The sequence below is a fragment of the Empidonax traillii genome, unplaced genomic scaffold, assembly GCF_003031625.1.
Source record: "Empidonax traillii isolate 1590-97213 ecotype Southwest subspecies unplaced genomic scaffold, ASM303162v1 scaffold201:size1909950, whole genome shotgun sequence".
In the NCBI taxonomy this organism is placed as follows: domain Eukaryota; kingdom Metazoa; phylum Chordata; class Aves; order Passeriformes; family Tyrannidae; genus Empidonax; species Empidonax traillii.
Genome location: NW_020955394.1, coordinates 744,405 through 769,540, shown reverse-complemented (window position 1 = coordinate 769,540; position 25,136 = coordinate 744,405). Strand labels below are relative to the sequence as shown.

The window sequence follows — 25,136 nt, the reverse complement described above, 5'->3', positions numbered from 1 at the left end:
CTATAAAATACTCAATTACTAAGCAGCTTCATCTGAAGAAATATACCAATATTGTACCTGTCCATTAGCATTTTTTACAGTAAATCATCACTTATCCTGTTTTTGATCTAGTTTCCTTTTTTCCAAGATTGAAGTAATTTTTCAACAATAATTCAATAATTTGAAATTTCATCTGTTCACCTCAAAATTTACAGATACATTTAAAGAGAAAGGTGAATTCAGCTCAATATCCGTTTTGGCCTTAAAACCAAACACCAGGTTTAGCTGAAAAAAGAAATAATGGAATTCAACATACCTGAGTTTTCTTTTCTTTCTTGATCTCTGCCCCCTGGAGCAGCAGTTGTGTGTTCTGTATCATGTGCTGCAGGAGAAGTGGTAAAGACCCTGTGTGTTACATCAGTTCGGTGTCCCTCTAGCATTGGTTCTCCAACTTCCTGCTGAACAAACAGGAAAAAGAATTGTGTCAGAACGTAATTATGCAAACCACACTATATATGCATCTGAAAAAAAAATCTGAAAAAAATACATTAATCTGGAAAAAAAAAAAAAAAGAAAAAACCACATACAAAAGTGTGGTATGCAGGCCTCAAGCTGACTGATGCAAAATGCTTGGGGTAAAAAACCAAAATATTTTAAAATCAGTAAGAAAACCTTCTTTTAATGACCTGAAATTCTGACAAGAAACCCTCCATCTTGACCATACACAGATATACAGACTGTCTTCCTGAACAGAGCTTGACTTTCTTGATCTTAAGATGAAGGTTTTTCTCCCTATCATTTAGAATGACTAAGTACTAAAGAATAAGAAGTTGCAGCCAGCGGTAAGTTCAACAACTGTTTATTTCTCTTAATTTACCTTCTCAAACATGAATTTCTAGTAGCTGTTGATGAATATGTTTCTACTGCTTTTCTGAGGGGATGTTAAAAGAGTCACCTTACATAAGGTGCTTAACTGAAAATTTCTCAGAAATTAACATTACACATGGACTTCAGTCTGATCCATAACATTTTTATGCTGCAGTTTGGGAACCGTTTAAGGGGGTTTTGGTGGGTTTTTTTCTTTTTTTTCTTTGCACTGCATTGAGAACTGCTCCTTTCTACTGCTACACTACTAAACCTGGGGAAAAGCAGTTTCAATTTTAAATGAACCACAACTTAGTTTCATTATGCAGATCTCACAGTCCTTCACACTCATGCAAATGTGAAACTCTGTCTTTCTGTTCTTTTAGATGAGAGGGAACTGAAATTTAGTAACATTCAAATACACACTGATTCCAAATACTGTAGCTCATCAACGAATACTTGGTGTATCACAATTTGAGTTTATTTAACGCCTCCTGTTCTCAAGAAATGGATCTGAGCCCAAGAATACCTGCTGTACATGGCATTAGTGCTTTCTTCCAGTAAGAAATTGTTTCATGACTTTTCTACTTCATAAGTTATTTGACTCTGTGTCACAGATTGTTAGGATCAACCATACCAGGCTGGTGTCAGAGGCTGTGTAAACTCCAGTCCCAGACTGGAACTCATCACTGTCCCAGTTGCACTGGAACCAGAGAGTGCTTGAGCCACCAGTGGCACATGCTCACAAGGAATGATAGGGACTCAGGTTCGTTCTTGTTGCTGCTCTCACTGAGATTTTAAGTCAGATTCCTTGATATGGAAGAAAATTTTCTTCAGACACTGCTCTGCCTTCTGACCTTAGTTTGAACATTGTGTTTTGCACTCAGCTGGCTTCACTAAGATAGACACCTTGTTTTCAAAACAGAAGAGCCTCATCTTCTTCCCCCAATTCACACATATATATACACTTTTTCTTTCTTCTCTGCCCTTCTTCTTGATGTCATACAATGTCACTTTGCCTCCCTCCTCCCCCTGCCTCACAAATATGCAGACATAAGAAAAATTTTGTAAATTTTGCTTTACCTGAACACTTGCAGAAGGTGATGCAACCACTTCTGACACAAGCTTTTCTTTTCTGTCTGCATTACACTGCTCATCACATGTGCAGTCCTGCTTAAAGTATTTCCTTGGTGGAGGTTTGGGCTTTGAGGATTTAGGTTTTCTAATGAGGATCTCTGATGATTTCTTAGCGTTTTGCGAAGGTCGACCTCCTTCACCACAGGTCGGAGGGGAATTTCTCTCTGAATTATGAGCAGAGAATGAGCACAGCAGGCCGGGTTGTCTGGTAATTGGTACATCGACGCTATGTACTCTTGCTTTCAGGTCAGTCAGTTGGTACAGAGCACCATTACCACACGAGGATCGGGGATTGTAGCTGCTGTCGCTGCTGGAGCGGGTCATCAGCCTCTGGGCCCTGCGGTTGCAATAGGCAGTGTTCCTTTCAATGTGTTTTTCACATGGGTGTCTTCCATGCCAGCTCATTTCCAGTCTTTTAACACCTGTATCGGGGACATGTTCAAAATGACTGTTGAATACATGCAAAGTGATCTCTTCTAAGATCCAGCTGATTAAATTTGCAGCTAAACACCATTGTCAGTGGATGCAAAGGTGTGATTGATGCACTGAAGGCTTGTAGGGTGAAGAGTCAACAGCTACATTCCTGGACACCAGAATAACATTTTCCATATATATATATATACACATATATGTATGTATGTCAGTAGTGTAGTTATACTGATGATGATTCTGTGACTTCTGGTCCTTTAGAAGACATGAGGACACTAAAAGCAGTATGTTACTGTGGGGGGATATCATACCTGAACTGGGCAAAGAGCTCCAGCCATGACTGCATATGCCTTTCCTCACAATTAGGGGATTAACAAGCTGTTTGTTCTAGCACATCACCTGCGTTTTGCAGTTTGTTGCTGTCATAGTCCTGTCACCTACAGACAGCAGTTTGAAAAGCTCTAAGCAGAGGTTGTAAATTAGGAAGGATGAGCAAATGTGGGAGGAAGTTTGCACAAAAATTTTTGTTGGTAATCAAACAGATTTGGTCTGTTCTCTTCGCTCTGGTAACATTATAGGAGACATGTTAGGAAGGTTGTCCTGTGATGTTTCTTCATCTTTCTGCTCTAGGTTACTTGACTGTTACCAAGGATTCTAATACAGCATGTACCTCATCCTCAGCATCTTGTAAGTCAAAATTACCATGTCTCAGTGAATGCACTTATTCTCTTACCTTCAGTGCTCCACTGATGTCTCTCTTTTCCAAATCTGTTGCTTTCCACAGCTTGTGCTACAGCTTCCTTTAGCTGTTGCTCAGACACCTAGGAAATATCATGCTATTATACTCTCAGGAGATTGCTGTGAAGTATATCTAGGGATGTGCTTTATAAAGTGGTTGTTTAAGTAAAATGGGATCTTTCAAAGATAAATGTTCCTTCACATATTTCACTAGAAGTTGAGTTCTGGATTTACCAGTATAAGATGACTTAACACGGCATAATTTATGCAACAATTTAAACTTGATATTCATTTGTATAATATTCAGTGTTAGGAAGCATTTTTTAGAAAAATCTTGCAAGACTAAAATATTTTACTTCAGTATTAATTTAATTATAAATATTGACTGGGCAAGACCTTAATTTTAATTATTGAAAGACAAGTGTGAAAACATTTCTTTTGGGGAAAGTATGTTCCCTCTTTCAAATTATTTACTTATCATTGGGAATTCTTTCTTGCATAAGAACTGTATTTTGGTTTATTCAATACTAATTGAATGTTAGTTCTGCAGTTTCCTTATTCACTGCACAGAAACTCATGTAAGACTGTCTCCAGTGATCTTCAAATCTTACATGATTCTATTTAAAATAGTGCATATCTCAGGTTTGTTTGTCTGCAGCAATGATTGTACAGAGATCAACACCTTTGTTGTCAACATTTTTCCACCCAGTTTAGATTAGCACTTGCTCCCTCCCTCCCTCTTAGTTCTCAATATGTGCTATACAGAAAGAATACAGTGTGCTACCTGTGGTTCAGGGTGTCTGCTAATGATAATTTGTACTGCACCAGGATCACAATGGCTTAGCACAGCATAAACTTCATTGAGAGTTGTATTTTGTACTGAAGTTTCGTTAATTTCAATAATTTCATCTCCACACCTACAGAGATATTAAAAAAAAAAAAAAGGCAGAGGATGTAAAGGAAGCAGATTCTCTCTCGACCTTATCTCACCCATGTGAAAGTATGCAAAAACAAATTCCATATGGTTGACCTCTAATTTGATCACAGATTAAATCTGTCTTTCTGTTCCCATTACAGGAAATGGAGTGGGAATGTGTTGAATGTCAAGGGGTTTTGATCTGTCTCATTGCAATCAGCATTTGAGCTTTCTTCATGCTCAGCTATGCACACCTTGTGTCTGTGATCTTTTCTGCTGCTGCTTCCTCCTACACCTTCCTTCTTTTCAAGTTAACACTTCACTTGTCATGTCTTTATGTTATGCCAGTGCTACTGAAGGTCAGAAAGGATGTTATGTTTCTGCTACACATGAATAACTTGTCAATAGAAAAATTCTAATGACAAGCTATTGTAATCATGCTGACTGCTAGACTGCATCTTTCTAGATGAAATCCAAATTCAGCCCACATGGAAACTGTGCCTGCCCTTGTCTACTCCACAGCAAATACCCTCATGCGTTAAGAGGCTCACTAAAGGCACTGATTTGTATCAGGCAAGTGTTCAAATATTTTAAGGCCACATCTCTTTCAGCTGGAATCTCAGGCATGTATGAGAGGAGGGTTACAGAACACCTCAAATTAAATCAAAAAGCCTTCACTGAAACTGCAGTGTTCTGTTCAATTCTCAATATGTTCAACACTAATAACTGGTTACAAATTTTTGAAAGTGAATTTCTACATTCCCACGAAAGCTCATTTCAGAAAATCTGCGTTGCTGTCAGGCAGGAAGGGATAGAATTTAAGGAACTTGTATCAGAAAAGCCTCTAAAAAGCCAGAATATGCCATTTGTTTGGATTTTTCCAAATACTTTCTCATTTGGAAATATCTTCCAGTAGCAATGCTATATGCTTGTCTAAGACCTTCAAAGCTAGCCCAGGCTGGGCAAGAGACAGTATAATTTCACTGGGTTGCTTTATTTCTGAAAATCTCACATCTCCTGAATACACATGCTCAAACCCTGAGGATAGCACATGTTTAAAACACATGTTTTAAACTCAAAATTCACAGAAAGCAATATGCCTTCCTGCCCAAAGAGGTCAAAAATAAACCCATAAACCAGAGCAATGAAAAACTTATGGCATAAGACAGTCTTTCTCATCCTACCTGAGTCTCCCATCCATATGTGCCACTGAGCCTGGTGAGAGGGTGTGAATAAAAATCCCAGAAATACACTGGAAGTAAGGGATGCTACATAACCCAATTCCAAGGCCAACACCTGGTTCTGGAAAAAAAAAAAAAATTTAAAAAAAAAGGTAAGAAATAGTCAAAACAAACCATTGGAGAGACCTTTTCAAAAACTGTCTTTTTTCCTGCATGAACCTCAACCAAAGTCTCACGTTGAATATTGCACACTCAATATTGACTGCTGCTTCCACTCTTCTTCTTTTCTTCTATTTTTTTTTATTGTGTGGTTGCTTTGAGGGCTTTTGTCCCACTCATGATTAAAGTGAGTGCGCACCAATATTGCTTGTGAGGGTCCAAGACCTGGTTGTTGACAAAAGCTTTATTTTTTCATGTGCAGGATATGAATGTGACTCTGCTTGAGTGAAAAAAAAAAAAAAAAAAAAAGATTGGCTCTTGAAGACAGATGGTGTTCAAAATCCTGCTGCTGATAGATAGTTGTTAGCACTGACAGGCACCAAGTGTATTAAAAAAACTTAGTTCAGGAAAAGAATCAAATTAGTGAGGAAAGGCTCACTGTTCAGAGAGCAAATGAACAGTGGTTCATCAGTCAGTGCTTTGTTGCCAGTGGTCAGTGAATTTCAACGCTTACCTTTGTTTAGGGTAACTTCCATTATGACCCTGTCATTGGGCTTTGTAGGATTTAATGAGAATGATGCACTTTCTGAACTGAAAGAGCTGTTTTCTTTGGTTATGCTTGTGCTGGAGCTCAGTGACTGGCACAGGAGGGGTGATTGACAGCTGGAAGCAGAATGAGGTGTGCTGAAGCTTGTCCTGACTGTGAGTGTCAGAAGACCCTTTTTGGCCTGCTAGGAAGAACAGAGAGGGAATTAATGGGTTGAGTTCACATATATGTTGTGTGTAAAGTGAGAGATTGTTCTGGAAGAAGAGGATGTAACCTTGAATTTTTGTAAAGCATCATAATGTGTTAATCCATGCATGGATTCTCCATTCAGTTCCAGGATTTCATCACCTGTTTTGAAAGAGAAGAAATAATGTTACTATTACGGTATTATGCAATAAGATACATGATACATACATATATTCAAAAGTTGCCTTGTAAATGCAATAATGGAAGCAGATGTAGAACGCACTTATTGCTTATTTCAGCTTCACTTCAATCTGTCTTTAGGTACCATTTTTTGGGAAGCAGGCAAAGTGAGAGAAGAGGGATTTCCCACCTTCTTGTAGCCTTCCATCAGCAGCAGCAGCTCCCCCAGGAAAGATGGTTTTGACATAGATGCCTATTGGTCCATAAATGCTGTCTTTCCCTCCAACAATACTGAAGCCCAAACCCTAATTTATGGAAGAAAAAAATAGTGTGTGAGGGCCCATGTTCAGCTATCATAACAGTTCATCTGCAGTTTCTTCTGCGTTACCTATGTAGGTGGTACTATCAACGGAGTAATATAATCCATGAAAAAATAGCCAACCACATTCCAATAGTAAGAACAAATGGGAATTTCTGCACAATATCCTCATGATTTGCATTTTGCTTGTTGCAATCAATTCATTCCCTGTTATAAGTACATAGAAAGGTCTGTTTTGTTCCTGGTAGCGCTTCTTTTCCTCCCCAACAGAACTGTGTTTATAGTTCAACTTGGACTTGAAAGAAGCTCTGAAGTTGCTGTGCTGGTGCAACTAATGGGTGACACAGAGTCTGCGATTTCAGTCCTACCTCCAGCTGCCAGAAGGGTAGCAGTGAGTTTCAGTTTTGGTGTTGCTGGCTTGATGTGGATGTGTTGTTAGAACCTGAAGGCTCTGCCTCAGCAAAGAGATACTTCAGAAGGTTAAGAAGCAAGTGAGTGGTAACTAATTGCTCCTGGCAAAGCCTGAATATGATTTGGCAGCCCCAGAAGTAACAACATTAATACCTGAATTCACTGCCCTGGGTTTTGCAGATTACATTTGTGAAACGAAGTAAAACTCTATGGTAGATCAACAGAACCAGTCTTACCTTCCCTTGTCCTTTCATCAGTACAATGTTTGAAATTACTGAAGCCTGTGAGCCGCAGGATGTATGCATTAGCTGTGCTGTACTTAGGGATCTAGATGATCTTGAAATTGCCTGTTAACATTAAAAAAAAAAAAAAAAAAAAAAAAAAAAGGACTCACAAAAAAATTTTAATGCAAAACCAGAAGTTTTTGGACATATATTACAACAACTTATTTCAAATTTTCCTCCTTATAACTGATGGTACTAAAGATTTTTTTTTCAATCTCTGTTTTTTCAATTTCTGTTTGTGGTGGGTAATGATACCCAAAACCAGGATGCTGCCAAAGAGCCTCTGCCAATGGGTAGCACATGCCATGCAGAGCCTTTGAGGAGTAGGGAACCCAGTGAATCCCTAAGGGTCTGCCTGTGTGCATGGGTGTTGTTTGATTTATCTTTGTGCTCCAGATTGCCATTCTTCACTCGTGTTAAAGCCCTGGGTGAGCCTGTGGCAGTGGAAGGGTGAGGGACTGGCCAGGAAAAGAAAGGAGGAGCAGCAGCGAGTCTCCCAGCCACGCTTCAGGCACAGCACGAGGTGACAGCTGAATGTGAGGATCTTCACCTCCATCTCTCTCTCCAGGCTCGAGCACGGGAACCATTGGCCATAAATACCCTCATCCTCTTTGCCCTGCCCAGCCTTTGCTCTCCCAGTGGTGAGTTGTTGTTGGTCTCTAGCCTACAATGATGGAGTGTTTAAATCTGTCTGATTCAGTGTGGGCAGAAATTGGGATGCCTAATGCAGCCAGTGCAGCAGGGGCAGCAACTTCCAGCCATCAGGTGAGTCCATCCCTCCTTGTGGCCATGGGTGGGCCAGCAGAGTTAACTGGGGAGGCTGGTGACAGTGGGGTCCAAAGTGGGGTGGTGTGAACCTCACAGGGGGATTTACACACCGTAAAACCTGTTGGGGCAACAGGAGGGAGAAGCTGCTGGAGAAACGAGGGCATGCTGGTAAGAGCCTTTCCCGTTCTCCTGCCCCTCAGAGAGGAGGTGTTGGGGGTAGGAAGCAGAGGAGAGTTACCATCGTCCCTGACAGGGCCTGGGGAGAAATTGGGTTCTGGCAGGAAAGCAGCTGCCACAGTCATCCAGAGAGTCTTACTGGAGACAGTTTTGTCTGTTTTTGAGGTAATTTCCTGCAGCACTTACCGGGGCTCTCCCTGCAGAGCAGTCCAGCTGCTGGGAAAGAGACTTGCGGCTGGTGTGGAGGGTGTGGGGCTGTCGGTCCCTGAGGGGCACAGCTCTCTGGGGTGCCGTGCTCTCCACCTCCCCGATCCAGAACGGGCTCACACCTGACAGAGAGAGGCTGTGTTATTGCTCAAGCGTTGGACACTTCTGCACAGTCATTTTATCAGGTAGATGTTACCTAGAAATGTTTTTCCTCTTGTAAAACTCTTTGAGAAGGGATCAATCTTTTCAGTCCTCACTGTGGGGATGGCCATTAATGTTAAACGTAGTAAAAAGCAAACATTCCCAACCAAACAACTGTTGGCCCGCTTAGAATACACCTTAAAAATGCCCCCATAAAATGTAAAGCTTACGCACAAAACCTGACTGTTGGATGTTGAGAATACACAAGCTGAAGCTTTTGTGCATCACCAGTTCTTAGCTAAGGATCCTGGAATAAATTTGGACAGCAGTTGCCATTTCTTTTAACACCCCAGTACCGTTGCAGGAGAAGGTGCTGCGCTGTGCACGCCCTGAGCATTAACAAGAGAGCAGATGACTTCTCTGCCACTTACTGGCTGAGTTACTGCGAGTCCGCTGACATGCAGCTTTACTGTGCAGGAAACCATTCTGTATTTCCAAAGGCCTTTCCTTACCCCTTGGCGTTTCCTAAAACAAAAACAAACGACCAAATCAAAACCAAAAATCAATAGCCAGATAGACAAGGAAAAAAAATGCTTTTGCTATGCAAGAAATTTTCAAACTGATCTAATCTTAAAAATAAATTTTATCTTAATTTGGCTTGTACAAATTTCAGCCTGAATCAAAACATATGAAGCAAAATTAATTACTTAAAATGGATAGGATGATAAAGGAGAATGCAGCTCAAAATGTTGTTACAAATATTGGTATAACAAAGTAATAAGATAGAAATAGATTCTGGTCTTTAAGCAAAATGGACAGAAAATTATTGGACACCTCCAGTTGGTTCAGACAGACTGATAGTTTGATGTGTGGGTGAATTGTAACAAATGCTTGTCTAATTTCTGGAGTTAACTGGGTGCTTTTGGATACTCAAGCACCCTAGAGGGGTGTTATATTCAAGGAGAAAATTCTTGAGCTCAGCTGTACAATGGTGGCTAGGTGCCCAACTTCTGATTTCAGAGGGTTGTTTTTTAGTCAAAATACAATCCATGTGTTTAAAAACACCTGAGGACTAAGATTTTTGTGTTTAAAAAAAAATCAGTATCTTTTACTTGGAAAATCCTATTGCTTTTGAAAATATCGCCACTAATTCTTGCACTTAAAAACTTGTAGATAAAACATTCAGGTTTCTAAAGGCAAATTTATAGAATGGTTTGAAAATAAACAAATTATCACATGTGAATAACAGTTGATGTTAGGAGTAATTTCTGTATACGTATAGTTCCTGTAAGTCCTGCTTTTGTTGTGACAAATGCCATTGATCCTGAGGGAATCACAGTTGAAGGAAGAACATTACTGAATACAGACAGAATATGGAAAGTGATATAAATACAATAAACCTCCAAGTATAAAAGGGCTTTGCTCAGTGATGTTCTGCAGGGGCTAAAAAGGCCACAAGAGCAGCATAAGAGCATGACCTGTGTGTTCTAATCTATCTGGAACCAACAAACACTTTGTTCCAGAATTTTGACTTCATTAGTTCTGTTTGGAGAGACCTCTAGATCTAATGGACAAAAATTTTCCTCTTGGACAGCAGGTGGAGGTATTGCCAAGTAACAAAGTCCTACTAGGGTTTTTCAATCCCATTCCCTTAAGGAACTCTTCAGAATAAGAAATATAGAGAATATCCTTAAAAAGGAATTTTGAAAATGATTTTGCAGTGTTTCTCCTGCCAAGCTAGGTAGCTTGGAAAGCCTCTGCTATTAGCTATAGATCCTAGATCCACAAAACTACTTCATTACAGGGCCTGCTCTCTGGCTCCTGGATTCATGGATCTTCCCTTAAATCCACCTCTCAGTCCCCATTTGTTCAACTTCTAAGTGGAAAAATTAACATTGGCAAGCTATGTGCTTCTAAAAGGAGGGGAACTCTAGCCCTTTCTAGAGTTTCCCAGGGCCTTGGCCTCCCCATAGCCTCTGTTTATCTGGGAAAAAGCTGTGCTGAAAGTCACCAGAGTCTGACCACAAGAGGTTTTGGGTTTTGTCAGGAAAGGCAAAACCATGTTCTTCAGCTGTCTGATGACCAAATTCCCCTCCTCTCTAAAGTAAATGTCAAATCCCCCCACACTCGTGGGAGGGGACCACAGCTTTCATGCTTACTTTGTTAGCCATCATGATGTTCACCAGCCGTGTCGTTGGGTGAATGAGAGATTCGGCTTCCTTGCTGGGCAGACCTTTAGGTGATTGTCCATTTAGTGTCAGCAGCTCATCCCTTGGGCTCAAGCAACCATCCCTTAAAAAAAAAAAAAAAAAAAAAAAGTCGAAAAACAACCAAATCAGGAACATTTGCAGATTACTTTACAGAGAACAATATGGCACTATTGTGCTACGTCTCCTCACTAATGAAGAAGGTGGCTCCAGTTGTCCCTTTGCCTTGAAGAGGGCTGCCACGAGATGTCTTGATGTGTGATACATCCCCTCCCCTGCTAGGATTTTCTCCTGTTGCTGCTCTGTCCTGTTGATCAGCAGCTGCCTTTCCACATATATCTAACTTCTAGGTAAGATATTCCTCCTCTCTCACCATCTCGCATTTCCAAATTGATCAGTGACTATACACACACTTTATTCCTTGTCAGAACCTTGGCTCGCATTGTTTTCCAGCAACCTTGGTAGGCTGGTATCATCCTACACTGCCCTTTAATAGGGTGACTAGGAAATCATATTTGAAAACTTGATGTTATGTACACTCTCTTATTCTTCCAGGTTTTATTTCTTAGTGCAATTGAGAAGCATTAGATCCCTGAATGTTCCTAGTTTTATTTTTCTAGAATCTTGGTCTGTGTCCCCAACTGTATGCGTTGCAAGAAGTTATTCCCAGGCATCATTGCTTTTCTCTAGAACAGAGCTTCAAGGCATAGCTTTTCACAGAAAGCTGGTCATGCAAAATCCATGCAAAATAATGGCTCCCTAATAACTTGGTAACTCCAGTGTGTATTGTACCTGCTTGCTCGGCCTTCAGCAGGCACGTGGCTGCCTGTGAACCCTTTCCAGAAAGATGCACATTTCGGACTCCTGGAGAACTTGAATCCTGAGCTGCTGCTCCCCGACGTGGCACACAGCCTGCAGATGCAGCTGTCCTGATTCAGAAGATGAAAGGTTGCATAAAAGAAAATGTACCAAGGGTGTTAGAAGTTGCTTACGCTTATCTTGAGCCTTTTTAAGAAATATAGAAAGTGTTCACGTTCTTAGAACCAGATTGCCTCCAAGGAGAATAGGAGCAGGCCTCTAACACTGTGCAGTTGAGAAAGAACAATGGTGTTATAGAGTCAGTGTTTTAAAAAAGTTGTTTTCCTTAGAACTTCAGTGGCTTCTGGCTACAAGAGGGGAGAATTAGAATGTAGTTCCCCTTGCATAGAGGGGAAGAGATCAAATAATAGACTTTTCAGAGTAACTGGGTAAGCTTTGCCTATGCTAACTATTATAATAAAAGACAGGGAGGAACATAAACACATGCCAGAAAATTAAATGCCCTGGAACACAGAAGAGGTCTGGATGGAAAATGTGTATACAAAACAGTAGAAGCTCCACCCCTGCTGCTGACTTGTTAAGTGGGGGCAGGGGAATAGAGAGGTCTGCAACAGTGGAAAATTCTTTGTCCACTCCAGACTGGTTGAAGTTGCTGTAGTCTGTGTTGCATCTGGAGGACTAATTGTAAGCATATCTTTAATGCAGTTATGAATCATTAGCACACAGCTACACAGAAGGAGAAATAGTGTCTTAAGACATTTAAGGAAAGCAAAGAATGGAGTGACTAAGCACATGAAGCACAACACATTTGACTGGGAAATACGCTCCTGTGGCACAAATGTGTGAACACTTAAACATTCTAAAGAGACAAGGAAAGCTGGAAAGTTAACACACAATTTCTTCTCCATTTGCTTAGGATATGTCCTGGTTCAAGTATTCACTTGTTCTGCTCCCAGCTGAACCCACCTCCTCTGCCCTCGCCAGCCTCTCCATACTCCACAAAGTGAAGAGGACTCTCAGTGTATCCTGGATCCAGGCTTGTTCCCAAGAGATTTGTATGACTGAGGTATAGATTTCTGAAGGGGAGGCAAATTTCATATGTTAGGACAGGCCACAAAATACAGCAGTGGCCCACTGTCTGTATTGCTCCCAGGGCCCCTGGTCAGAGCGGCATAAACTGTTTCCAGTAATCTGCAGTCCTCTGAGGGCACAAGGAAAGCTGTGTAGCCACTTTCACCATCAGCAGGGCTCCATTTCTGCCCTAAGCAGAGTTCATCCAGCCCTGAGGGTGAGAGTCATTATGCTCTCTCACCACAAATCAATAGGGATCACATCATACCTGACTGGCAGCAAACACAAACTTCAAATTTACAGCAATGTCAATAAAGGTCATTATCTTTTAGGCTGACTGCTGGAGCCTGGCTCCCATTCTGAAACCTGCCAGAGTAAATCTGAGGCTGTGAATGAATGAAGTATTTAGCTTGGAGCCCTAAGCTCACTGCAGGCTGAGTTCAGTAGGTAAGGCATAAGGGCTGTACTTGTATTGACTGACTCGTTAACTCTGTGGGTTTGCTTGCATTCCAGATTGTCTGCCTTTAACGAGGAGCGTCTGAATTTTACGAAGACTCTTTCGTTCATGAAGAGTGCTTCTGGTGAGTAATATGTTGGAAAGTGTATAAGCATGGACAGAATTCTATCTTAAACCAGTTTGTTTGAACTCTAATGTTAGTTTTGGAGATTCTGTATTTACTTTTCACCCAAGATAAATATCTTGGGAAATACTTACTTGAAATCAGGATTACATTATGTTCTTTTTTTATATCTTATGGCAGTGCTTTGAAGTCTTCGGCATGGTAACAAAATAAAAATTAAAATTCTGATGCCTTAAAATTTGAGATCTTGAGTAGCAAAAAATGTGAGCTAACTTTTCTGTTTGTTTGCAATAGTCCTTCATTTCAGGTATGATTATGAAATTACAGGCCAAATTCTGCATTTATGTAGCATCCATTAAAACCCACAGGGTTTTCAATGGGGTGGTGTTCTTGCTCTAAAACAGGAGAAATATAAGATAGATATTAAAGGCAGGAAATTATTCTGCCAGTTGGCAAAATATTTTGAGATGTCAGCTGATTGTGGATTGGGGCTGTTGTGAAAGAATAATGGTATTATAATCTCGGTGTTTAAAAAAGTTATTTCCTTTCCTTTTTCTGTAGTTAGAATTCAAACTTGGACTTGCCAACTTCTCTTCTTAAGAGTCCTTACGGTTGTATAACGCTCCACTGAAATATATGTGTATCCTCACAGAGATACTGATCAGAGATGCACACAGAATTTTGCATAGCTGTTCTCCACACTTCAGTCTCTTCTTAATTTTCCAACTGATAGGCCTTGTCAGACTGTCCCCAACTCACCTCTGTTAAAAGTAGAGTTGTGCTTATGCCTTACTGTTCGCAATGTACAGCTACTGTGTTAGTGGTATCTGTAAAAATCCTCCTAATTTCATGTCCAAAAGTTGTCTGGCTCTCACCAGTTTCACGGGACATCACAGAGTGCAGTGGGTTTGGCTTTGAGGTCTTTTGTCACAGCACCCTGTAAGTCCCCTGAGGACATTGTTTTGTACAATGGGGCATGTGCCAGGCTGGAAAATCTGGGTTGTACTGGGACATACATGTGAAATTACACTAAATCAAAACTGATACAGATATTTTTCTAAGAGCAGTAAGCTGCATGCACTTAGTCACTAGGAAAGTAGAGGTTAAATCCATTGTACACTGCAGAAAAATCTTGGGAACAATTTTTGTTTACACATGTAGTCATCTTACCAAGCTGGGCTACATTTCAAATCAGCTCTGTGTCTCAATCATTGCTGCAATTCATTTAGGTGAATTACTTAAAAAAAACAAAAAAAAAGTTTTTTATTGGGCTGTGGACATGTGACAAGTATCTGTATGTTGTCAGCATCTGTATTTTTGGGGTCTTGGTTATAGATCAGTATGTTCATATCCAAGTTATTGCAACATGACAGAAAATTAATAAAAGCTGTTCTTTAGAAAAATAAACATTTGACCAATTCATGTGCCAGCAGTCAATTTGCTTTGGGTTTTGTTCTTTAATATCTTTTTTCCTGTCTCTCTGATTATTTTATGCATAGAAATACTGTTGATGGTTCCAAGAGTAAAGACAGTATTTATTTTTGCACCCTTCTCCTTTTCAAAGCATCCTGCTTGTTTTGAAAGGTAATTTATAGCTCTGAATGTAGTGAGTATTAAAAATTTGCTAAAAGAAGGTTGGCAGGTTTGGTGTGGGGGCAGGTGGATTCTAGTTCAACCTTGTCTATTCATTATTAGAACATATGTTTAAATGTGTACTTGCTGCCAGTGAACAAAATCTCTGCTTATAAGGGGCTTTGCCTCCAAGCACTTCAAGACTCTGGGGAAACTTTTATCTGTTATAATATCCACTCAAAGCAAAATTTGTCTTTAAACTGAGTCTGCTTGGCTGAAAGATAAAAAACAAAGGTGGAGTTCAACAGCCTTGTTTAATGCATTTTTTTTCATAGGTGAGAGCAGATTAATTTTCTTGTATTTAGTTCTGGAAAAGTAATTTGCACATCCAGGCCAACTCTCTCTTCCTGTTCCCCTTTTTTTTGTCATGCAAAATGCAAAGCTTCTGAGAATGTTTTTTATCTGCCATTTAAAAGATTTCTTTTTCCTTCATGTTTTCATTAGATATTTCTAGCCCAAAGCCCCATCTCAGAACATCTAATTCCAGATGTTGTTTAGAAATAAGGGTAACCATGGCATCTGTGGAAAACTGAAAAACTTTTGTGCACTCTGAAAGTAAGACACAGTAGTTAGATTGTCTGAAATGATGTGTTATACAAGGCTAGTTCAAGTAAGGTCTTGGACTCAGTTAACCAAGCGTATGACAATGAGCTGACTGACTGCTAGTTTAAAAAAAGAAAAGAAAAAAACAAAACCAACCAAACAAAAAATATCTAACAACAGTACAATAATAAATTTAAATATTTAGCTTTTATGGCCTTCTGACTGTGAAATGACTGGGATTTCCAAGAGAATACAGTCTTTGGGGATTTTCTTCAAGAAGAATTCTTTTTCTGCATCAAGTCTAACAAACAAAGGGCCAGAGTCTCTCTGGCATAAACTCACTCTACTGGTTCTGAAGTACCCTAACCTGATGCTTTGGTCTTTGGTCTTCTCAAAGTATTTACTGTAGATGTAATTCATTTTCCCAGCAGCATATTCCCTGTGCAATCAATAAAATGGCAGAAGCTAGAAAGCAAGAATGATGCAAGGGCATGGGTTTAAGATTCTGCCCTAGATAGGCAATTCAGCACATCAGGTGTTACAGATTTCCACCCGTCATCTGGCCTTTAGTATACTTTTCTGGGAGCCATTGCCCTGGCTTGTGTTTTGCAACACTCACTGTCTTAATGCAACAGCCTCTTTCCCAGCTTTCTCTGAGGATGACATGGCTCTTGTGTAGCAAAATCGAGAAGGCTGGGAAGACAGAAAGAGAGAACAAGTAGGAAAGTGAGGAGAACACATAAATATCTAAATAAATGCAGCCTCCTCGCTTGGCTTTGTTTTTCCATCCTGCCCACAGGGTCATGTTTGAGACATTACAGTCTGTTGCCATAGCGCTTGTCCTGGTACCAAAAGCCCAGCTAACTGGTGTTTGCATAAAGGCAAGTTAATAAAATTATGTTCTGGTAGTGACCAAAGGAAAAAAATTACCTTTTGCTTTTTCCCTCCTTTGAGCAGAGGGGCAGGGACCAAAGGCAGCAAGGGTACAGAAGTTTCTAGGACCAAATAGAGCCATGCAGTCAGATCAGCTCAGATCCAGTGTTTGCATAAAAAAATTAGCCCTTCTCTATTCTACTTTATTCTAGATGCTATTTCAGCCCTGCTACCAGCCCTACTGGCTGGTAACTCTTCATGCTTCCCAGGGCATTGGTGGTAGAGGGAAGAGGTAATGGAATGCTTCTTGAAGTAGTAGAAGTACTTCTTGAAGCAGCTCTCAAATCCAGCAGAGACTGCTGTTCTCTGAATAACTGGAGTTATACTGTCTATTCTTCCACAGTTCTCCAAATAACTGGCATAGTTTCAGTCTGGCATGACATGAGCAGGCAAGGACGTCTTCCACAGTGTTTGCTGTGTCAGGGCTCATGGTATCAGATACTGCTTGCAATTTCTTTGGTTTCTTTTCCTTTCAGGCCACCTGAAAATTGCTGATTTTGTGAGAAGCCAACTATAAGGGAGATCTGCTTGTCTATACAATGACAAGCTGACATTCCACCATACCACACCAAGCACACCTCATCTTGGAAGCTACGAGGTCTATCTGTTCAGCAGCTGGCTGAACAAATGACACCCCAGGTAACCCTGGTCTCTGGACACAATGAGCAATAGCCAGTATAAGTGAATAGTGGAGCACAGATATCAAATGAATTAAAAGACACTTCATCTGCTCTCATCGTTGCTGACAGGATGTTAGAGAAGGAAAAGATATCTTCGCTATTTATTCTTGAAACATTATTTAATTTGCTCGTGGTTTATTGCTTATGGTGAATCTCATGCAACCAGCACAGTATGGCCCAGGGAGATAATTAAGGTTTTTAACAGAAAAAAGGAACTAGTATTTTGTATACTGATATTACAGGTTCACTCTTACTCTGGAGGAGAAATGTACCGGGAACATTAAATCATGCAGCACTTTTAAACATTCTTCTCTCCTTCCATTGTGACAGCAAATATTAAGTTATTCAGTTCTGTGGGAGTTATTAACACCTTCAGAGTTATGCTTAGGGCTGCAGGTGCTGGAAAGCAGAAGAATAATGGAATATCCTCAACACCACTGTAAGAATGGAATCAATTTTCTTGAACAAAGACAAGGATCCTTCAGCTCTGAGTCACACATCGTGAATTTCTGAAGTGTCACATGGGGATGGAGAGAGAGAGTATTACACTGGGACTTGAAAAATCCTTGTGGACTCCTTAAGCCTTAAGCTTTGTTAAGACATGTGGAACAGGAAGATTGTACTGACAGGCTGTTGCCATATGGAAGAGAAAGATCACTGCTTTCATAACACAGGGAAAAGCCTCAGCAACAGTAGTACAGGATAAGGTCAGTATGGCTGTTACCAAAGTTCATCCTATTTAGCATGATGAGATAAGACTTTTTAGAATCACTCATGAAAGGTATGGAAGATTAGCAAGTAGCATTTGAGGAGATTTATATTGCTATGGGAGCTCTGGAGTTGGAATTTAATGGTACCCACTGTCTACAGCGGCACGAAGCAACCCAAATGCTGCTACAAGAGACTGGGCTGATGATTAATTTATGTTGCCATCCATCCCAGCTCCTGCCCCATCCTGGTCAGTGACACTGAGACTTCAGCTGAAGAGTGGATTTATACCCTTAGCAGTTGTATTTTATCTGTGCAAATGTATTAGTTATGGGACTTACTCTGTTCCCCAGATCCCTGTTTTAGCTGCTTACAAGCTATAAAAGCCAGTGATCTAAACTTACAGTCTGTAATGACATACTGAATAGTTTCACATGAATATGGATCTCGACAGTTACTGGAGCCCTGCACACTTTGGAGATATGTAAGCAAGTAGACTGTGGCAGCTGACACACACCTAAGAAAGTGCTTCAGCTTTTAAAAAGAGAAGGTGGGGAAGTCCACAGAGGCCAGCTCCTTCTTCACTCACAGCAGAGAATCAGCAGTGTTCCAGAAGGGAGGAGGTGGTAGGGATTTGCAGGTGACTGAGTGGATATTGGGATGTGATCTTGTTTTCTGTCAGAATATAATAGCAATTTGGTTTGGTTTTGTCTTCATGCTGGGACTCTGCCGAGGGTTGAAAAACCATCCATCCTGCTGCAGTCTTTGCAATGTTGGGCCTGCTGTGATCATTAGCAAGAAACTCAAGGAGTATGGGGAGATTCTGATTTTCAGTAAAACTGTGTCACTGGGTTTTAGACGGAGTTCTAGTTTTAGCCAATTTCTATGGAAGGTATGTAAAATAAAATAGAATATGATAGGAAAAACATTTTTAGGTGAAAGAATCAGTTCTTTCACATAAGCAGCTGTTTGCACAGATAAAAGGCATATAATAAAGGAGGTGCTAGGAGGATGCTTGCAGTGAGGTCCCTTTTACACATCAGGTAGAGAGAAAGTGGAAAAATTAGGTTATGCAACTGAAAAGGAACCTTCTGAAAGCATCTAAAATATATTGTTCAGACTGAAAAATTTTTTTGTAATGTCAGTGTTAATACAATTACTTGATTGAAGAATAATATTGTAATACAAGGCTGTTAAGACTTTTTATATCTCTAGGAAATGTGATATCTCTGGTGGTTTTAGAGCCATCACTAGCTTCTTCCTGAATCAGAGGGAAAGAGCATCTGCCTACCGAATCTCCTGTCTTCCACAGTATTAATATAATTCATGCATGCATAGCTTATGAGATCTTATGGTATTGCACTCTACAAATGTACTTTACTATAGTGACAGCTTTATATTTTGAGCTGAATTCTGTCCTGCAGGTAGAACACCCCAGCTGTGCTAATCTGAGCACTGTGAGTGGCCTGGAGTCACTGATTTCAGCAGAACGTCGATCAGCAGAGTGCAACAGCACAGCAGGGATGATAATACATTTTCATGCTGTTTATGCAGAGCAGGAACACTGCAGGCTCATAGGCTCTAAAAAAGCTGAGTAGAACCCTGTGTTCCTGAGAAATATAAGTTAATTTAGAAATTTGTTAATTTAGGAACTACTGCAATGGGAAGCATTATAATATACAGCACAAGTTGCCTACCTTGGTGAGTAACTTTCTTCTCATATTGTTGCAGTTCTCATTTGCAGCAGCTTTGGACTGGACTGTGCTGGTGATCACACGAGGAGGATCAGGTGGGCTGTCTTCTGTCTCTGATGTGCATGGCAGTTGTGTTCTAGGACAGCAGTCCAAGTCCTCTTGACCCCAGCTGGTAGACATCTCCAAGGGATCAGGGCATTTCTCGTCGGGACTTGACCCATCGTCACTGTTTTTGGCATTGCAGAGTATAAGTGATCTTGAAATGGAGCGAAACTTCCTTGACTTCCTATTCCCAGCATTGCTCTTTTGATCCATCTTCAGAGAGCCGCTGCTCTTTTTCCTATCATTCTCCCATTTGTGTGGCATGATACTTTCAATAACTTGCTCCTCTTCTCTGGTGCTAAATATCCTCCAGGAAAGGAAATATAAAAAGTAAGTTGTAATATACCCCACTTTCTCCCACTTAATAACCTACACTACTGAAAAGCCCTAATGAATAAATCGAATCAACAGAGCCTTTCAGTCTGCGAACAGCCACGTGATATCTCATGACTTGCTAATTCTGTTTCTGTGCAGTGCTCTACTAGATTCTCCTTCACCTTTTCATTCTCTTGCCATGTTCCCCAAGCACAATGGAGTGCTTTTAATAAATGTTGGTGATGCTTCCATTGTCTCCTTGCTTTGGGCATCTGCTGAATTTGCATGTTGAAATCCCCAATTGAAAAGGAGGATACTTTAAAAGCATTATTCTATCCTGCTAATATTATTTGGAAAGAGGAAGCTCCTTCTGAAGCCTGATTCGTGAAACCACTATAATTCCAAGAAGATTAATCAAATTGCTGACATTAAGTTCTCTGCCTGGTGCATCTGATTTGCAAGTGGTTTAGCAAAAGTAGATCATAGCCTTGAGAGAGTAAGGAATTGTCAGGCTGCTATAAAACTTCCACCTTTGCAGACCAGAACTCACTTAAGACCATGCATTTAAGAGTAACAGAGGCATCCAGTGAAGCACTTAAGATGTGAATATCTGATTAGGGATTGAACTCTATAAAGGAATACAGCTCCAGTACATCAATCAAAAAGTGTCCTATTACAGAAATGGTTTATTTCAGCACATGATTCAGCATATGAAATTAAGGTACAGTGGAAGGAAATGTATAGAATCAAAATGTGGCAGAAGTTGGAGCTTTTGTAAAATGAGTAATGAGCATGTTAATATAACAAAGGGGAGCTTTGTAAAACTGTTTTCTTTTTGTCTTAGAAAAAGCTTTCTAGAAACACTTCAGTATGTATATGTCAGTGTTGAAAATTCAACAAGACAAAGTCTAAATTAATTACTTTGACTTTCTCACCATTTTTATCGTATTTATTACACAAACTTTTTATTCTCCTCACGGTACCTAATAGATACTAAATGCTGTCATTCTAGGGGAAATACCTATTGAAACTAAAGTATTTGTAAAGATGCTATAGGTGCTACACACAAAACAGAAAATCAATGTAGTTTGAAAAAACATTTCTTGGATATACTATTGAGAGAAAAAGTTTGTACACTGTGCTCTAAACTGTGTGTGGTTTTTTTTAGTGTGGAGGTTTTTTTGCTGCTTGTATGCAGAAGTAGGTACATATGCATTTTGCACCTGAAATGCCACTAGTGATACAGAAATGGTAGAAGGCAGATTTTCTAAAGGCTCATTACAGCCACAACCATAAACACAGGCCTGCAAACTCAAGCCAGATTCATGTAATAAATCCAAGTCAGCGTTATAATAAATCTGCAGGATTATTTTTCTTGGTTTTTTATTTTTTCCTTCTCGTATAAAGAAACAGGAAAAAAAACAAAACCAGATGATATGCACTATGCCATTGAGTACCTGACTGAAGGAACTGTATGGCATTGCTGAAGAAATCCACAGTTCAACATGAATCTCAATTTGTTTGAATTTGTAAAAATAGAAAAAAATTTGTGCATGGCTTTTCCAGGAGCAGCAAGGAGGCTCCAATGAGAAGGAGGTTTATTTGGGCAGTCCTTTCCGGTGTATTTGATTAATTTTACTTTTTCTCTTCCTTTCAGAGTAGCCTCTCTTCTTATGAATGACAAGATTGCTGTGATGTGGGACTGCCCAACAGCACAGCCACGCTCCCTTCCTGTGATGCTGAGCACACGCTGAATGAAAGGACAATCCTTGCCTGTGAGTAAGAACACAGAGGCCAGAGGGGATGGGGAAAAATATGACATAGATGGAGCTCGGTTTTAACACATGGACTTTGTAGTTGACACAGCATCTTATTTCTCTAGGATTCATCTCCATTCCTGCACTATGGAGAGAACCTGCTTGTCAGAGCTTCTGTGTGGCAATTTATTTTGAAGTACAGCGATGAAAAATGCTATGAATTACATTAGAACAATAATTTTGAGAACTAAGTAGTTGGTGGTTGTTTAATTTAGCATCAAATGTTTGCATTTTTTTTTGTATGGTTCTTTGTTGATTACTTTAGCTAAAAACTGCCTGACACTATCACTACGAATATATAAAAACTCTCAAGGTTTTGAGATCTTGTTTAAGTCTTTTAAAAAGACAATTCAGTCTACTATAATATACATGAACTCAATTGAAATTTTTGAACTCAGAAATCCCTGTTAGCATCTCCAATGCATTAGGAAATTATTTAAGCCTATGATGTTGCATTTCCTGTATGTCTGAAGGAAGGTAAAAATGCAATCTGGCCCACTAGACCAGAATGTGGAGTTGAAGAAGCAATAGGATGTCTAGGATGAGAGAACTTCTGCAAGTCTCTACTCTCAGTGCCTGGGCAGGAAGCAACAGAGTTACTTGTTGGAGGTGAGAGGAATGTGTATCACTTGAAAATCTGCAAGAGGAATCAGTGCTCCTTCTGTGTTCTGACAATTGCTATTAGACAGTAGCAACAAAAATGTCAGAAATGAGCCTGAGTTGTACATTCAGACCTAAACAATCTTGCCTATGGGGGGAAATTTGAAGAAATAGCACTTTTCATTCAAGGATTTCAATGTTGTACAAACATCAGCTGCACTCTTACTCTCCCAAAGAGGAAGAATTTAGAAAAGAGCTATTAAGCATGTGATAAGCAGAAGACTTGATATCTTAATGGTCAAACTGCAGCTCTCTGGAGACTGGCATGCTAGGATGAAGGATGGAGATATGCAGGAGCCCTTTCTTGCTCTGCCTGAAGCTGCTGAGCTTAGGAAGGGAGTGCTGTCATCACTACTAAATGCTCCAAGAGGTGCCTCTCTGGCTGTGCTAAGCATCTGGGATGCAGGGAACACACACAAGCACCTGTTGAAACAGTGAAGGAAACATTGCTCTAAGTGCATCCTGCTATCCCAGCCCCCTGCCATGCTCCTGAGGAATTTACCTTATGCAGAGAGAACTCTGCTGCTCTGCTTCATCAGCTGTTTCTTCCTCCCCCACCCCCATCCCAGCACCATCCACTCAAAGATCGAGTTTAACCCTGAATGACTTACCTAATCTCACAGCGAGCCAGTGGCTGAGGTGAAAACAAACCCAGTAGACCTGAAGACCTCCAGTTAAATACTTGCTCTTGCTATAAGTATTTGATCACAAGTCCTAACTAAGACAACATCCTCTCCAGAGCTGCTGATTCAAGGTTGCATAAGTGACAGAAATATAGGAGGTACCAAAACCATGGTCTATAAGTTTTCCAATAAAAATATCAAGAAATGTTGTTTTACGGAGAAAACAACACCACAAGTGCCAGAGAAGCTTTATGATTCATTGCCATCTTCCACCAAATTTAATTCAAGGTATTGATGGCATGGACAATTACTTCAAAGTCAATTCTCTAAACCATTCATCTTCTCCCCCAGTGCACTCACTGCTTGTCATTTTCTTTTGCCATTCTTATACCTCCAGCTCGCCTGATGGAAGCTATCTGTGGTTTGTAATGCAAACCAAATGTTCCTTCTCTGTTTCATTTTTTTTTCCCCAAGCTTTATTTTTCCAGCTTTAAGTCTAAAAAGCCCGAACTCAGTCTGTCTTCTGCAAACAAAATACATGATTTGAGCTGTGCCCATTTGGTTCAAATTTTGGTTGGATATTAAACCGAGCATTTACAAGATGCAAATAATTTGGTGTAGCTGCGAGATTGAATGTGAATGCTCTGCTGTTAACCAGACAGTAGGAAAGACAGAACCTTTCTTTACTAGCAAGAACAAGATGAGATTTACATTACTAAGTGCTAACAGCATCCTCTTTTAAACTAGATCTTGCATTCTATTTTAGTCTAGATCTTGTGATCTTTGTCAGATTCACTACTGAGCAGTATTATTAGCACTGAACTATTGCAGATGTCTAGGCTTTCCAGGCAACAGGATGAGCTAAAGATTTGGAATTTTTATAATAACTAGTAAGAAATTCCTGTAGACTTCAATTTACTGTTTAAAAAAAAATAATAAAAAATTAAAAATACCTAATTGTAAAAGAAAAATTCAAAAGGAGGAACTTACAACAGCGAGGCAGACAAACCTGACTCCTGCAGAAGGCTGTTCCTCTTCATAGGCCTGGCAAAAAAAGACAGAGTGAATAATTGAAAACACACTCTCCTGGTGCCACGTGACTCAGTTTCAGTAATTCTGCTCAGTGCATTGGAACGGAGCTATTGTTTCCTAATTGAAGAAAATGTCAGCAAGGCTAGATAAACAAAAGCAATGGGATGCAGCATTGGGGAAACTGTTTCCAGCAGAATCCCAGCTACCCAGAGGTGGCAAGACCATTTAAGGAGTTTGTGTCATTTGTGTTTACCCATCGCTCCCCTGTCCTGGGATTGATGGGGTTCAGGCGTGTTAAACCCACCTGAGGGGAGCTGGGGCGACAGCCAGAGTCTGTGCTAATCAAGTGCAGGATTTTCTGCTGGAGGCTGAGATGGCAAAACAGGTTTCTCATGTTTTTTAGCAGATATTTTAACGTTAAGCTGGTAAGAGTTTCATCGACCACTTCTGCTCCAGGAGCAAAAAGTAATCCTAAGCTCCTGTATTGCTCACCATGAAGTGACACGGTCCCTTTAACTTACCAGTTCTTAAATACTTTCCCCTTTATGGGCTAGACTACAATGTTGTTTTCCAAACTGATCAAGAACTCAGAAGATTATTGGATTTTTTCCATAGAGCATGCAGGAAATGAGAACTATGCCATGGAATCCAAATTGCCTCAGTTACACCTTCCATTTGCTGCAGAGTAAACGGTTCACTGTCTATTCTACTATTGTGATGATTCCCTCCACAAAACACTGCTTGAGCTGCATCCACCATCAGTTGTGGGAGCAGGCAGCTCACCCTTTCTGCCACATCCTAGGCATGCTTAGCTGCTTTTTATTGGTCACACAGATCAGTGTCAGTCCCCACCTGTCCACCCTCAGTTCTGCTCACACCGACAATCTTGCTGCAGAAAACTAATTTTGTGTGATAAGAGTGCGTAAATTAAAATATTTCACGTAAGAAAAATTGTATCTAAAACAGTTAATTTTAGTTTATTGAAATAGTGAGGCCTCTTCAGAATGTTCTAACAAACCATAAATCCTATTCTTTTCAGGAAAACGTAAACATAAACCTGTCCGTTTCTGGTCATGGAAATGCTCGACATGAGAGT

The 25,136-nt window shown here is 40.2% G+C and overlaps 1 protein-coding gene across 1 annotated transcript in view; it reads right to left on the bottom strand.

Annotated features, from left to right (window-relative positions):
* The window catches only part of IL16 (interleukin 16), a 29,604-nt gene extending 5,554 nt beyond the window's left edge, over nt 1-24,050 (bottom strand). The window contains exons 1-15 of the mRNA XM_027887034.1: nt 23,999-24,050; nt 19,495-19,900; nt 11,623-11,759; nt 10,783-10,915; nt 9,055-9,148; nt 8,462-8,604; nt 7,283-7,393; nt 6,507-6,621; nt 6,225-6,298; nt 5,918-6,131; nt 5,248-5,365; nt 3,932-4,064; nt 3,143-3,230; nt 1,927-2,402; nt 296-437 (exon numbers count right to left, since the gene is read on the bottom strand). Of these exons, the coding sequence (XP_027742835.1) occupies nt 296-437; nt 1,927-2,402; nt 3,143-3,230; nt 3,932-4,064; nt 5,248-5,365; nt 5,918-6,131; nt 6,225-6,298; nt 6,507-6,621; nt 7,283-7,393; nt 8,462-8,604; nt 9,055-9,148; nt 10,783-10,915; nt 11,623-11,759; nt 19,495-19,900; nt 23,999-24,048 (2,434 nt within the window). The 5' untranslated portion in view covers nt 24,049-24,050. The remainder of the gene's footprint in view (nt 1-295; nt 438-1,926; nt 2,403-3,142; nt 3,231-3,931; nt 4,065-5,247; nt 5,366-5,917; nt 6,132-6,224; nt 6,299-6,506; nt 6,622-7,282; nt 7,394-8,461; nt 8,605-9,054; nt 9,149-10,782; nt 10,916-11,622; nt 11,760-19,494; nt 19,901-23,998) is intronic.
* Nucleotides 24,051-25,136: the final 1,086 nt, after the last annotated feature.